The sequence below is a fragment of the Spinacia oleracea genome, chromosome 2, assembly GCF_020520425.1.
Source record: "Spinacia oleracea cultivar Varoflay chromosome 2, BTI_SOV_V1, whole genome shotgun sequence".
NCBI classification, from domain to species: Eukaryota; Viridiplantae; Streptophyta; class Magnoliopsida; order Caryophyllales; family Amaranthaceae; genus Spinacia; species Spinacia oleracea.
Genome location: NC_079488.1, coordinates 23567838 through 23585076, shown reverse-complemented (window position 1 = coordinate 23585076; position 17239 = coordinate 23567838). Strand labels below are relative to the sequence as shown.

General features: G+C 32.3%; 1 protein-coding gene and 1 long non-coding RNA gene across 2 annotated transcripts; both read right to left on the bottom strand.

Moving 5' to 3' along the window:
- Positions 1-708: 708 nt before the first annotated feature.
- On the bottom strand, positions 709-5135 carry LOC130467777 (uncharacterized). The gene is made up of 7 exons (XR_008927576.1): positions 4735-5135; positions 4011-4049; positions 3718-3805; positions 3201-3241; positions 1623-1704; positions 1396-1524; positions 709-1078 (listed from the first exon to the last, which is right to left on the bottom strand). It is a non-coding gene; the product is annotated as an uncharacterized lncRNA (long non-coding RNA).
- Positions 5136-6278: 1143 nt separating this feature from the next.
- Positions 6279-8914, bottom strand: LOC110779708 (molybdopterin synthase sulfur carrier subunit). Its single transcript, XM_021984191.1, has 2 exons — positions 8692-8914; positions 6279-6760 (listed from the first exon to the last, which is right to left on the bottom strand). Exon 2 carries the CDS (start codon positions 6701-6703, stop codon positions 6392-6394), a length of 312 nt encoding a protein of 103 aa, XP_021839883.1. The 5' UTR covers positions 6704-6760; positions 8692-8914; the 3' UTR covers positions 6279-6391.
- Positions 8915-17239: the final 8325 nt, after the last annotated feature.

Genomic DNA, 17239 nt, shown 5'->3' with positions numbered 1-17239 from the left:
AGGATTTGTTTGTTTTAAAATGTCAAATTAATTTGACTTGTATTTTTCTTTTTGCACATTACATATGGTAATTGAATATAAAAAAAAGTCGATAAAAGCTATAGAGAAAATAGGCAACACGGACCCGCTCCAGACCATAGACTCTACCCATACCCTATTGGACCCACAGGGTCTTGGTAAGAGTCTTGTAAATTAAAACCCTAAAGGGTAAGGGTGGGGTAGGATATGGGCATAGGCATAGGTCAAAAAATTAGGGTCCGGGTCAGGGTATTGCTAGACACTATCCAGACACTACCCATTGACATCCCTAGTCTTGCACGCACTAGGTGTACAATAAATTATTCGTACATCGGGTAAATTAAACATGTTTTGATTAATTTTTATACTTCTATTATAAATTTTTTTGATTGATAAACATTTTAAAGGGTTACATAGGTACTTTTATAATTCATACATTATTAGTGATTTTCAAGAGATAAACAACTTATATTATATCAAGGTAACTTTTAAATATTTGACTTAACTTTTACTCTGATTTACAATTATTGTACACTACCTTTAAAAAAGAACTAGTTTCAAGCCCGTGCGATGCACGGAACTCCTTATTATTTTATAGTTTGAACAACCAAAAATATTAAATAGTGCATTTGAATTGCTAAAGGTGACACTAAATTTATCACAAAAAAGTTGGTGTATTTGAAGGCGGGAGATGAAAATTATAAAAATATAACTCATAAAAAGTGAGTGGTTTGTTTTGAAATTTTTCATTTGATTGAATAATAATTTGCATAAGTTACAGGAGTCTTTATTATGTCTAATAGTTACATGGAAGCTAAATCCTTTGTACAATACATAAATAAATTTTTAGAATTACATTGTTTTGAAGTTATCCCAAACTAATAGATAAAATCAAACAGATTAGTTACAATCTAAAAAGTAATACGTCCAATGTGTTTACAACACCTAATATATAAGAAACAAAAATATTTTATCCTTGTGGTGTTGATGTCCTGCATCCACACCCACGAGCCTATTCCTTTGCCATGTCGTTGATGACTCTTATTCTTTTTCCTTTAATCTGCAAAAAAGTGGTATTAGTTTTCCATTTCATACATCAAGCTTTGTCTTGCAAACTCGACATGATTCATATTTCCATCCAAAATCTCTCACGAAGCATTTCGATTTGTGCCTTGCAAGTGTGTGTTATTTGTATATCCCGTGGAACGAATATAGTTTAATTTGTGCAAAATTTTAACTATTACATATCTTATTTCTGGGTTACATAAAGTGTTTTAGAGTCATGTGCAATATTAAAATATCAAATAATTTCCCTTTGAGTGACAACTTATATATGACATGGAATGAGATTTTAAAAATGAATAAATTCAAAATTACCTGGTTATCTTCTTGTTCCAAATAAGTTTGTTGGAGTTCTTTTATGCTTTTGCTATTTTTGCTCATTATCTCCATTTTTACTTTCTGACTGTGGTATTTGAAATTGTGTAACTTCAGGAATAAGTTCCCCTATATTGTAATTAAAAAATAATTTTAATTTTAATGATAATGATGATGATATGGTTTAACAAATTTGCAGCACTTTGTATGTATTAATATTTTCTTACGCCTTTTTGAAATACCCGACTTCTGCAATATTCAAGTTCCTGTAAATTTTTGTTCCACTTGAAGATCCCAACTGGTAGTTTCCTGTACCAAAAAGATATTTGTATTAGTTACCAATTATATATTTTTTATAGTTAAAAACTATTAATATAGTAACATAATCATTAAGGACTTCTTCACTAGTTCCTTTACATGTCTTGTACTTCAGAAGTAGATTTCCTAAACCACTCAGAGTGTTAAAACTCAAATAAACAATTTTGATGTGCCAACTTTACAAAGTTTGTAAAACAGTAGGTATTAAGTCCAACCTTGACCAAGCTGCTAACCTTTTGCATATGAGACTAAACTACCATCATATGTATTCATCACAAGTATCATTGGACCAAATGTATCAAGAAGTCTAAAGAATAAAGTATTCAAATTTCTAAACAGAACAGAAAAAGTGTGAATGGGAAATAACAAAACCTTTACAAACACAGAAATAACATGCTTATGCAAGCAGGATAGGCCATAAGCTAAAAACAATAGCTAAGTTTTAAAAATAAAAGGATAAGAGGAACACATAGCATGGAGCCAACCAACAAATATACTAACAGACTCAAGTTTCACTTCAACCACAAGAGAAAACACACACAGAGACCATTACAAACTGAAATGTGAAATAAATGAACTTGAGAAATAGAAATCTGCATACAGAGAAGAAAAACTGATTAAAAAACTTTATGAGCGTAAACAATACACTGATGAGCAGTGTCATATGATTTTATCATTCTGCAGAAATTAATCAGATCATGGCATGACCTTTTATTGCTTGTGCTTGGAGTTGATAAACCAGTTGTTAATATGGTTGAGTTGACAAACGCCAACATCTCATTCACCATATTGAGATACACTCAGACAAAAATTAAAAATCTTATGATTTAAGTATTTTGACTGATAAGAAAATAAGCTCAATAGACAACAACAAATCACTCATTATAATTAATCAATTTATAGTATCCGACAGACTAAATATAAACAGAACAATTCATAGGTCAAAGGTGAAAACCTATACCGGTTCAAAATGTTGTTAAGATGACTCCTATGACATCAAACTCATATAGTGAAGGTTCCTCGAAACTTGAAAGTATAAACGTGTCTCACTGTTTTGGCTTTTGGTATTCAACAATCTGAATAATAGGAATATAGTCTCCCACTTCCTTCAGTTTGTTGAAGGGGCTTATCTTTCATACATCCCCAAGTATGTTCCTAATTGTGGATCAACCATGTTTTGGAAAACGCCTAGAACGTTCATAAGCTAATTCAACCAAAAGAACAACTTCCCTCACATTTAGACTAAGTAAAGACATTATCCATACTAATCCGGCTAATGAGAACTCTTAACCTAACCTATAGCTAGCTAGGGTTTAATTTAAGATTTCAATCATGAATCTCTTTTAAAGACGAAGAAGAATAAAAAAATATCAAATCAGGACCAATACAATGTGAATACGATAATCCCTAAAAGCTTCAAGAATTCAATAAAATAAAAGGTAAGAATAATAGCAGCAAAATTAACAACCCGATTGAGACAATCCTACCTTCAAGGCTTGATATCTTTCTGAAACTCCAAACTTCCAATCTGAAAATTAACCATTAGAAATTGAAAAAAATATGAATAAATAGAGATTCAATCTATCCTAACCCATCAAAATAACCAATTTAAAGTTACTCGAGTCTCGCATATAAAAAAAACCTACAACACACATATCTTTCGATCGAAAATTCCTCCATCAAACAACAACAAATTCTCTTGAACTTCCCTGTTATTAAATAATAGAAGAGTGAACAAACTCCTCCATCAAACAACAACAAAAAACTAATCTGAATGCTTAAACTTCCCTGTACACTCCTCTGGATTCTTTAAACCATAGCCTATGAAACCATTCTAGAACACCAAACATGATTATCACGATTCTCTCCCAACAAACCAAACTATAATAAAATAATGTATAATGTATGAGGTATGAGGTATGAAAACATGAAGAAGCATAACAACATCTCTGAATTATACAAAACATGGTACAAAGCTTAATTTTGATAATTAAAATTACATACGTAGTCCTCGTTATTTTGCCAAGATATGTGATACGTCATTGTCCCTTATAAAGCAAATGCACTAAGCAATTTATCTACAACTTCTACCCTGAAAAAGTTAAAACAAAGGATTAAAAGTTCCCCTGAAAATTAGACAAAAAAATTCTATAAAAAAATTTCTAAAAATCTAAAGCAACCAAAATGTCACAAGTCTGGTCCAAACCCTATGTCTTTCCCCATTAAAATATGGCCAAGTTTACTATGTTCTCTTGTAATAGAACAAATAATAATGCAAATCGTAGAGAAAAATGTACCCAAAATTGCAAATTGAGCATGGAAAATGATTTGTATATCTGAAAAGTTCATCAAAATACAAAACATTAGAAAATTCCTCATGACATTAGACCATAAAATTCTGTAAAACCCTCTTGAACAACATAAATTTCACAAGTCCTATTGATCGAATCCCAAATCTGTTCTCATTAAAATTATCTTAAACTTAACTATTTTCCTCAAGTTCCCGGGAGAGTTTTTTTTCCAAACCTCTGGGGAAGGGGGGACTTGAAATTCAATTAAGGAAGGGGGAAAGGTATACTAAAGATTATAGGAAAATTGAAATGAAAAACTGTGCATAAATCGCAATTTCTATTAGAACATTTGGATTAGTAGTTAACCTTTTCAGTTATTTAGAGACAAATATTTTCCATATTGAAACAGTGAAACGTCACCATTTTTCTTCACCTTCAATCAATTTTTTTCATGCTAAAAATTAAATGGCAACAAATCAATTAAACCAATAATCAGAAAATCAATCACACCCAGAAATTATACTAATTCTTTTGAACCCCAACATCATCTAAGACCGCCGCCGCCGCGGTGTCACCGACGGAAGGACCAAGTAGGCAGAGATTTAACATTTGTTTTTAGATATTTCTATGTCATTGAGATCCAGAACAACCTTTTCATCACTAAAACAAAATTTGACAAAAACATTATTAAAAACACGATTAATTTCATAAAGAAGAGGAAGGAAGTTACCTGATTCTTATTGGAAAATTCAACAGCAAAACCCACCCATATACAACCAAAAGATGAGGCTTCTTGGGTTTTCTTTTTGAAATTAAACTAATAATTTGATATAGGATTCAAGCTAGCTTGGAGATAATTGATGGGATGAATCGATGCAATTTGGTTTTTTTGTTGTTTCAGATGTGAAGGTTGAAGGGGACGGTTGAAGGTTGGAGGAGAGAATGACTTCTTCTAATTTGTCGTTTATCGTTTATGTCTTTGTTATTTAGTTTTTTTTTTATAAAAAAATATAATAAAGTTCTGAAATTTTAGGAGGGGGCCACGTGGCTCTCCAACCTCCCTGCTATTAAATATTAGAATAGATTTGCTCCTAAATTTTTATTGGATTCATTTCGTAATTCACTTAAAAATGAAAGTAGGAACGTGTGCAAACATGTTCGAATTCCCTATACTATTTGTAACTCACTTAAAAGGAAAGAGGAAGAATCCCCTACACTATTTGTAACTCACCTAAAAGGAAAAACAAAGAGTACAACCAACAACAAAGTGTAAATTCTGTTACTACTAGGAAGGGAATAACAAGATCTATAGGTAATCAACCTTGGTGTATTATTTATTTTAGAAAGAATGTTTGGTTCTCTACCATGTGAGGAAGAAGTAGTAAAAGAAAAAATGTGCAAAACAATACCACCACTATATCGGAGTTTACCGTATCTCGAAGATACAGATGACGTGTAAATTAGATTATAGACACATGTACACAATACTCTAGTAGTTCTTGTTTGTTCATTGCATTTTCGAAAGCTTTGGCTACTTTTTTTTGTAACAATACTACAACATCAGATGCTGTAAAATCACATGTTTCATGGGCCATGTTTTCCCCTGTTGGCCTTTTATCTTTGTAACAGACTGTGGGTATTATGCACTTGCATTTTCGAAAGCTTGTACACGATATTGTGAAACATATGCACTTAGATTTATGCGCCATAGATGAGTACCATCTTGTATTTCTCTAACTAGTTCAAACCAGACTTAAGGTTCGTTCTATTCGACTTATTTTCTCTGAACGTATACTAAATTTAACATATTTGAAATTAACTGAACTTATTTGAACTAATTTTATCTAAAAAAAAATTATTTTGTCTAAAATAAACTTATTTGTGTGTGAAATGGTCTGAAAAACTTATTTTTTCCAAACTTATATCATTTGAACATAACTGAACTTATTTTGTCATAAATAAGTCAAACAAAACAGATCCCTAGCTAGATTAAAGCCATAATCAATCTTCCTCCTTTATCAGTTGTCTAATTCTTAGGCAATTAGCCGGATTCTAATCAGTCTTTCTCGAATAAACTCGAATACCCAAAAGCTGAAAGTAGCCCTTGAAGAGTTCTTTCCAAAACTCACACTCGAAGGCTGATTCTGTAATAGATCATGTTTGATGCACAAACATTATCAAAGTTCCAAACTTCCAAAATCCCACAATCGAAATTGATACTGTCTGTAACCTGCAGTCAGTTTACACGGGAAGCAAAGACAAATACTCATAATCTCTGTAACAAAGTCGATAGCTTGCATTTCATATCAAATTGATCAAGGGATTATTTGCACTTTTTATTTTATACAAAGAGTTACAAGAATTTCAAAAATACAAGGGAATTATTATCACCCTCCACTTATTGGTGGTATAATGGCTAATTCATCTCTATGCTGAACAATAGCTGACTCAGATGCATACTCCTCGTTCAAAGCCAGCACCATGCACCCTCGAATTTCTTCGAGGCCAGGAAACTGAGTGACAATCTTATCCAAACAATCACGAGCCGTGCTACCAGATGTTACCTCTAGTGGCATATCAGCTAACCCGGTTAAATCCCGTGCTCTGGCAAAAAACAGAACCTTTAGCTGGATTGATGATTTCTCATTTCTTTCATGAGTGTTGTTACCTTGACTTTCAATCTGGTTCTTCTGTTCCATGTCGTTGTATCAAATTTATGAACTAGACAAGATGTTGAGCATATGTTTCACACCAAACTGCCAATATAATCATACAAAAGTCATGTTATGAGGACTTAAAAAAGGAGTTATAGAGACCATAGAGATGAACCACATCGGTGTTTCTGAAGCATAGCAAAGAATTAAGTAAATCAAAGCTGCAAGTCAGAATGATATTTCAGAGAAGCGCAAGACATCTAAACTTCGAGTGACAAGATATGATAAAACTTCTCATACTAAAAGAAACAAGGTCTGCAATCGAAATCAAATTTCACGGTGCAAGACTCGATACTATTGACTGAGCCGCATAAAGACAAAGTAACTAAATTGTTATCAAATGATAAAATCAGAGAAATTACTGATAAAAGACTTCAGATTCTAAATTCCTAAAACTCACCTTTTCTAGTTCTGGTCTTCTAGGAAACATGAAGATGATGTTTTATGTATACAGTACAAAAAAATTGGGAAAAAGGAACAACTTTACTACTTTACTAGCATCATAATCACAATAATTCCAACCCAAAGGAACACAAAAAGGTCAAACTTTAAAGGGATTCCAACTTGCGAAACAGCGTGATATTTCAGCCATTTCATGATAGAGTGGTGTAGCAGAATCTATGGCAAGACCCTAAGTACCGATGGAATCTAAATAGAAAGAATTCAACTTTTGGTGGGTATATTTTAAATATTACAAACATCTAGGACAGAAAATCATTACAAAATCCATCAAGATTTATAAAAACTTACTGCAAAATACAAATTATTACTGGCAATGAAATAAATTCAGAGTACCCGAACAAACCAACATCCACCATAAAAAACAACCCTTATCCATATATTAATCCATAGTTGAACCAGGTGGACTGTGATGTCTGTACTTAAGGTTCAAATCGAACAATTTCTTTAGAAACATCATGGAAAAAGGTAATCACAGTAATTATTTAGCTCGTTTCTGTACTGGACTTTCTTGTGTTCTTAAGATACAGGTGTAGCATGACCTAAATAAAAATCTTAGTCCCACTTTATTGATGGTGGCTACTTAGTTTCATACAAATGAGAAACATGACAGCATAATCTTACTTTAAATTAGAACAAAATAGCAACTTGATTCCACCTACTCCCGAGCCCTTCTTCAATGACTCAAAGGATCAACAACAACTAAGAAACAAAAAACCCTTCAAAATCTCCTTAGTTAGGGCGAGGGACGGTTCACAAACAAGCCAACACAAAGTAAGAGAGATACAAAGAGAAGGCAACAAAAAAATCACAAGTAAAAGAGATACATAAGGGCCTTTTATAAGATGCAATATCTTCCAATGTTACGTACCGCGGAGATATTCTGCCTATATGCCAATGCACAGTGTGGACCTCAATCAAACACAGAGATTGCAGAAGACTAACAGACTACATTTGGTTCTGAGTCTAGGTCACGTTTGGGTGATAAAGCAAGCAGCGTGTGACACTGCTACCTGATTCGCTAATACGAGACTTGGGTACGGGTTTGCAATTCGCTACTTATGTTGCTAAATTAGACCAAAATTGTATCATTTTCATGTTATAATTTGGCTTTTGGAGTTCCAGGTTCGTGGGGGTGATTAGAGAATTAGGTAACAGTGAGCGGTCCACAAGAATCCAACTTCCTTCAACACCTAATTTATTCATCATATCCCCACCCCTCCACTGTTTGGGTTTCTTACATTCTTCTTCTAGGTTAAGTGATTACCAGAAAAATTGAATCAGATTATACGAACTTCAAGTAGAATTTCTCATGGAAAAACACCAAAACAAACCCAACAGGATATTAAATTTAACAATTTGAAATCAGAAAAATCGAATCATATCATAGAAGTATAATACGAATTTCACAAAACCGAAAGAAAGACAACAACAAAACCCAATCCCAGAATATATTTAATAATTCAGAAAATTAGAAATAAAAATCAACAGAAAAATCGATTGTAGATAATTACCGAGAATAGCAGCACCAGAGAAGGGGAGGTGGTCGGCAGAGGCGGCGGCGGCAACGACAATGACAATGGATACACCTACCAACTACAAAGATCTCTGCTTTTGTTGTTAGGGTTTAAACAGGAGGAGAATGCGGGAGGACTGAGGAGGAGGAGGAAGGAGATGCAGATTCTCCACCTTGTGATAGGAGAAAATTTCTCACTCCGTACCAGCGTAGTCCACCTTGCGAGGTTGTCTGGGACTATAGCTACTAGACCTGTCAAACGGGTCGGTTGGGTCGGGTTGTAAAAAATTGTTTTCGGGTTCGGGTTGAATCGGGTCGGTCACTTTCGGGTTCGGGTTTACAAATGCTTGTTCAAGACCCAGAATTTTCGGGTTCGGGTCGACCCAACGGGTTGAGAGATTTTAAAACGCGCATTATATTTTCATTAATTTAGGTGATAAATATACAAAATATGAGCAAAAATTAACAAATTTTCCTACACAAGTTTATATTTAGTCAAATTCAACCATAAAATGGCGTATAATTCAAATTAAAATTATATTACACACAACAATAGTAAAAACAACGTGTTTATTATGCTTAAATTTTCTCATAATCTCATTTTTTTTAGTATAAATAATAATTTTCAATCGGTCGGGTCCAAAACGGGTTCGGTCGGGTTTTGACCCATTACTTTTCGGGTTGCTTGGGTTCGGATAAAATCGGGTTACGGGTCACAAAATCTTGTTCAGGACCCATTATTTTCGGGTCGGTTTTCGGGTCAGGTCGATTTTTGACAGGTCTAATAGCTACTATACCATTGCAATGGTATAACCAGGGCAGAAGGGTAATTTAAGTGGTATTTATGGTAAGGCCCACCAATATTTTCATTTCCCTTTATAGTACCCGTGCGATACACGGTATATAATCTAAATATAAATTTATATAAAATTGGTAGACAATTATTATCAAAGTAGAGCTTATAGATGTTCTCCAAATTAGAATTAATGATGGATAAATTTGTTATTGATCATTCGATATCTTATTTATTAAAACACTTAAGGGTACATAGATAGAATTAATTTCATTCTTATTCATCAATTGTGTTAAGCATAAAGTTATCTCATTCATCTTTACTTCGATAGTAATACCCACTTAATACTCGCAAATTCGCCCCATCAACATCATTACCCAATTACCCCCCGGGTCGTGGCTCAGTTGGTAGGGGCGTTGCAGAATGTGCCCACAAGTCACGGGTTCGAATCCCCTTCCCCCCCTTGACTTGTAAAGCTGCTGCTGAGTCCTCCGCGACTTACCTCTCATACGATGGCCTAGGGGTGGGCACGGTATGGGCCGGTGTGGGCTTCCGAAAATAAGCCTTTTGCAGAACATCATAACCCAATTACTTAACAGCAACCTACACCATTTACTTTATTTAGTTAGAGATGACTTTAGGCGCGGGGGTGGGGGGTGGGGGGGGGGGGGTGCAAACCCGTACCCGCCTACAATTCTCATCCTCATCCCAACCGTCCACGATTATAATGATACCTACCGCTCCCGATCCCATTTCGAGAGATATAAAATAAAAATCATCGCTTCATCACCCCCCCTCCCATGTATTCACACACGCCTTTAACCCACCCGTCTGATTAGAATAATTGAGTAAATAAAAAAAACATTAAAATATGTAAGTTAGTATTAATTTTTTATTTATATATTCATAATCAATTATATGAAGGATCAATGACGCAGGCGGGTCCAATCTAAAATCCATCACCCGTAACGAATACAGTTTTAATCCCGTCAACTTAGGGTGGGTGCACATGGGGATCCCCCAAAAACTTGCTCCACTGACAATCTGACATCCCTATATTCGAAAATAATATATCTACTTTTGGCCAGCACACCCGTACCTGCCTACAATTCACATCCCTATCCCCTCCATCCACGATAGGAATGATACTCAGGCCTCTAAATCTCCGTTTCGAGAGGTACAAAATAAAATGCATCCCTTCTGCATCACCCCCTCCCATGTATTCACACCCGCCTCAAACCCACCCCTAGACTCAATTTTTTTTTGATAAGAGAGTTTTTGAATTTTAAAACTCTATTATAAAGTCTTCGACAATTCGTTTATAATATGTAAGTTATTAGTAAAGGATTTTATATGTAAGTTATTAGTAAAAAAAATTATATTCGTAATCAACATAGTAACACTTTTAGTAAGTGTCAGTTATGCATATTATATATATATTTGGTAAAAAGTAATGACCATTTGATATTACTATTCTCACACTACAAGAAATAGTACTATTAACGACGGGAAATCCCGTCTCGAAAGGCCAATGATCGTTGATTAACGACGGGATTTCCTGTCGCGAACCCGTCATAAAAGAGGGCCGTCGTTAATAGAAAATACCGTCGTAAATCCGTCGTAAACCCGTCGTAAAAGACATTTGCGACGGTTATTCCTGTCATTGTTTGGTTGTTAGCCCCGTCGCAAAAGGATTTTGCGACGGGATTTTTGCCCCGTCGTAATTAGGTTGTCGTTAAAGATACAAATTCTTGTAGTGTCACCCTTATTTTTGGGCATATATATACTATTTGCGTGAGATTATAAGGTTGTAAAATATTTGATGTTGTAATTTTTTTAAGTTTAATTATTATTTATATTAAAATAGAGTAGAAACAATGAGTGACATTGTCATCACTACATAATTGATTTCTTCTCTTTTAGTAGAATATATAGATAAATTACGATATATTAGTCAAAATTTCAATAAAAATGCACTTAAGACTTCTATAATATAAGTGAATAATTATTACCCGTGCTCCGTATAAAAATATTACGATAATGAGATTGTGAAAAAAGTTATTTTTGAAGTTTAAGATTTAGTATAGGCTAGGGGCCGTCATACAAAACTATAGGGTTAGGGGTCTCATTTTGTTAGTAAACATTAAGCTTTACTAAATGTTTGAAACAACCTTGTTAAATATATTTAAATCAAGAGTTAATGTTTGTTATGCATATCTGTATTTTATATGACACAAATCTTTAAAAGGTTGATAGTATTATATTCTGTCTTTTTTGTTTCCAATGTTATATATAAAAAATAGAATAATAGGTATATAAAAAATATGTTAAAGATGGCTGCTACTATGTACTTGCTAAGATAAAACAATATCATTTCATGTGTAATTCTAATTTCCTAATAAGTTTGACTCCTTGTCAAAGTTTTTTAATACGTAATATATTCATTATTTTAGAACTCTAAGTTTATAATAAGTAATCAGAATTATAATTTTTTTCTATAAAAAAATATACTTTGACTTTACTTAACTTCAATTATCTCTGATATATACGAAATATTAGAATAAACTTACTTTTACATAGCGAAAGTTAACAACAAAAAAAATATCATATGGAGTACAACAAATAATTTTATTCCGTATTATTTTTAAAGATGTAATCCCATAGAATCATTTTTTTTCACGGTTGCTATACGCAACCTTCAATTACTTTGGCGCACCCCTTTAAAAAACCAGAAATACCCTTTTTAATTCTTTGGTTTCTGTATGAAATAGTTAACTATATTTTGTTCAATCTGTATGAAATAGTTAACTCGATTTTGTTCAATCTGTACGAAATAGTTAGTTCCACTATGTTTAATCTATACGAAATAGCTAATTCTGTTTTGTTCAATCTGTACAAAATGGAAGTGTATATTTCATATAAGTTACATGAAGTGACTCGAAAAAAACAGAAAAAAACGGATATTACCTCAATTCCAAGGTTTTCCAAGTCAAAAAAAATCGTCTATGTCAATCCAAATACGTATTCTAATTTTATCACGTACACGTTACACTAAAAAAATTCAAGTTTACGTGAACCAAAATAATAGGGGAAAAGGTTGAGAGAAAACAATAAAAGTGTTTGTTAGGTTTTTTTTTCAGAATGAAACAAATGAAAGAAAAAAGGGTTGCGTCAAGTAAAATCATGTTGCATTTAAAAGAGAGGACAATCAATGAGCGACATTTGTTATCACCACATTGATTTCCTCTCTTTTAGTATATTATATATATAGATTTATAGATTCTCACATGTCACTACTTCCTAATTTATAACGGGCATGCAATTTGCATAATATCTATAACTTTCAAATATATATATTCTTTATATATATTCTTACGGTTTACATTAATAGTTTCGTATCTCATCCAAATACTTCCTGTAACACCCCGTATTTTAAGCCTCTTTTATTAATCGGTAATTACGATTATTCACGTAATTAGTCCTAATTTTTTTTCCGAGCTATTTTAATTCTCTTATTATGTCTACCATTTTATTGTGACATAATATCATTATTGAAGCCTAATTTTATTTTCCACCTAAAGCAAGACTATCATTTTGTTTGTTTTTCCGGTCAAGCTAAAGTCAAATTCTTATTCATCATTCATTATTTCTACACGTGTACTTGGAGCTTGGAAAAATATAAGCTAATTTGTTGACTTTTCTTCTTCCCTAAAAGCATGTCAAAATTCATGGAAAAAAAAAACTCAAACTCATTTTCCACCTTTCTCTTTTATACATGTAAGCAAGAAGTATTCACAGCCATTATAACTTTCCAAATATTGATATTTCTCTATTTTCTTTGACTTTCAAGTTCATAGCAAAGATGATTCTTCCTTCTCCTCTGCGTGTCAAGCATGTTAAGAGCCAGATGTCTGAAACTTTTATGTAATTTCATGACTCATCATGTCACATAAACTCTATAAATAGCCATTAAAATTCAGTCATCTTCAAGCTCAAAAATCCATCTCCATTTATGAATTTGTTGGGTAAATTAACATTGTTTCTTCTTTCCTTATTTCGTGGGTTATGGCTGCCATAGCCAAACAATTCAAGCTCCATATCTCACCAATAATACCCACAAGAACACCAATTCAAGCCCAGAAATTTGTAAACCCAAAACATATTACCATTTTTCGGACATTTTCTCTCTCCTCTGTTTCACCACCGTGGCACCACCTTCTGACCACCGGCGCCACTTCCATCCCCGACCCTGCGCCACCTCTCTCTGTCGCCAAGTCTAGCACGCCGTCGTGGCCCCAGCTGCTATGGTGCGTTGTTTTGTGAAGTTGCTGCAATTGCCCCCGCTTCTTTGGTTTCCCAAATGTTTCAAAGAACCAAATTTTACTCCGTATGTTACTGCTCCTTTCTTTAATTGAGGTTGGTAGACAAAGTAAACTTGCATTTAAGTGGGCCTTGATGGAACATCTATTATTATGGGCTGATAAAAGACAGTAAGTATTAACATACTTTTAACTTTATAAACATTATTTTGGTAATTACTTATTTCTAACTAGATTAGATCCCGTGCACGCACGGATATTTAAAAATTATTATTGACCATCTTTTTCATAAAAATTTTAATTGAATTATTTATCCCTTAAATCTATTGCGTAATTAATAATCTCGAATGTACTCATATTATCATATTTTAACATACTATGTATTATATATTTTATATGTTTAATATGATGATCTGACTAAAATATTTGATATATTTAATATGCTAATTTGACCAAAATATCGAGTAAGAATATTTTCTATTATTGACATGACAATTTGACTAAAATTTTATCAAACTTTTAATAATGGCATATTCGATAATCCTATATTTTTTTCCATATACAAACATTTATACAAAAGAAGAGAAAATAAAAAAAGAATAAAATAAATATGTTTTTTTAGGAAAGAGTTTTTGGCGGGAAAATTTTTCAACAGGAAATAACACGTGTCATTTCTGGTGTCTCTTTTAGTATATAGTAATAGATTTTTGAAGATCTTATGTTATAATATTGAACAATAAGGTATAAACGCAACTAATGAGGAATATACGGTGAATTTGAGATCTATAGGGTGATGATAAATAAGGATTAAGCAGATTGGATTTTCGAACGAGGTAATTATTATGTCTAGCATTTTATGTTATATGTCCGTATATAACATGTGTGACTATTATGTGATTATATGTTTATTATGTGTTTTATGTGATAAATGATGATATATATTTATGATTATGATCATGACGATATGTTAAAGTATTTTATTATTTTATGATGTTAAAGACGTTGTTCGGAAATAATTATGATATTTATAAAGTTATTTTAAAGAAAGACGATGTTGCTTTTGTCGGCATGGAAAAGTGAACTGAACTAGTAAATGGGCAAGTTACAGGTGGAGGCAAGTTAAAGTTAAAGTTTGGGAAACAGTTTCCCCCTGAAAAGATGTAAGAAAAGTCCCGCCAAAGCCTGTATTTGCCAATGAGTTGTAAAGGAAATAATTCCTTGCCGACACAGTTTTCAAGATAACGAGACTAAGTTAGTTATTTCCGAACAATAAATGCTAATGATTGATATGTGCCAAATGATTTTCAAAATAAAACCGTTTTGACGGGCTGGAGTAATATTACTGAGTTTTCTACTCATTTTTGGCATTTTTCTGTGTTTTTCCTGTTTTCTATTTTTATGATGATGTACAGGTTCGATTAAGGAGCTCAAGTTGCTCAAAGAAGAGTTATTACTGGAGTTGGTTATTTATTATGGAGATATCGAGATGAGAAATTATTTATTATGGAAATCCTGTTATTGAGGTTGTTATTAGAATATTGATTTATATTTATTTTTGGGAAAGTTGTATTATTTATGGAATGTTTTTTTTTGAGGATTATTTTATTTTTGGGCCCATACCCACAGGTCCCAAGATTAATTAAGCCTAATTCCGCTGCCAATAATCAGTTAAGTACAGTTTATTACCGATAATTAAGGAGCCGAAAAATCGGGGCGTTACACTTCCGCATATATATCTCATTCAAATACTTTTGTTAAGACAATTTTAAAAATCTAATCTATATACTATACACTTTTCCTATAATTAATATTTTCTAGAAAAGATTATTGGAACATGGAATATTTTTTTTTATTGACATAGGCTTATGGTGAATATTGTTGCAATTGTAAAACAAATTATGCTACTACGTACTTGTAGCTAAGATGAAATAATATCATTTCATGTATAATTTTAATTCCCTAATAAGTTTGACTCATTGTAAGTTTTTTAGTACGTAATATATCCATTATTTTAGTATTCTAAGTTTGTAATAAGTAATCAGAATTATAATTTTTTTCTATAAGAAAAATATACTGTGACTTTACTTGATTGCAATAATCTCTGCTATATACGAAATGTTAAAATAAACTTATTTTTACATAGCGAAAGTTAACAACAAAAAAATATCATACGGAGTACAACAAAATATTTTATTCCATATTATTTTTATAGATGTTATCTCATAGAATCATATATTTTATTCCCAAATTCTTATATGAAACTGTCCTCACCATCAACTGATGGTGAGACCAGTTCACACTTGCGAATTTAGGTATGTTACTTCTACAGTTTAGACATGTTACTTTTTTTTTATATAATTTTAGAGGAGGTACTTTTTTTAGTTTAGGTATGTTACTTTTATAGTTTATACATGTTACTTTTTTTATACGGAGTAGTTTTAGGGGAGATACCTTTTTTGTTTAGGTATGTTACTTCTATAGTTTAGACATGTTACGTTTTTTTTTTAATTTTAGAGGAAGTACTTTTTTTAGTTTAGGTATGTTACTTCGTCTATAGTTTATACATGTTACTTTTTTTTATACGGAGTAGTTTTAGGGGAGATACCTTTTTAGTTTAGGTATGTTACTTCTATAGTTTAGACATGTTACTTTTTTTTTTAATAATTTTAGAGGAGGTATTTTTTTTAGTTTAAGTATGTTACTTCTATAGTTTAGACATGTTACTTTTTTTATAATTTTAGATGAGGTACTTTTTTAGTTTAGGTATGTTACTTCTATAGTTTAGACATGTTACTTTTTTTATACGGAATAGTTTTAGGGGAGGTACATTTTTAGTTTAGGTATGTTACTTCTATAGTTTAGACATGTTACTTTTTTTTATATAATTTTAGAGGAGGTACTTTTTTAGTTTAGGTATGTTACTTCTATAGTTTAGATCTGTTACTTTTTATTAATAGTTTTAGGGGAGGTACTTTATTGGTTTCGCGCTCGTCACACCATCAAGTTGATGGTGTGACTGGTCTCACAGGAGACGCACTGTATTTTATTATTATTTTAATTAAAAGAGAGGCCAATCAATGAGTGACATTTGTTATCACCACATTGATTTCCTCTCTTTTAGTATACTAGTTGTTGGACCGCGCGCTAGCGCGCGCGGTCCCCCAAGATATTAAAATCGGTTTGCAAAATTAGTTGTATAATTAGGTTGCCTAATTGAGTGATTAAGAATTAATTTAACGAGCGTAGAATATAACTTAGTTACTAATCATAGTCACAATTGAATATAAATTGTGCTTGAAATATTGTGATTTTAGGTCAATGTTCAGTTTTTAAAAAATAGATTTAGTTTCATTCAAAATATGGTTACAATATCTAACACAATTAGTGATTAATTTATTAGCCAATATCTATAACTTTATACTAAAACATACACC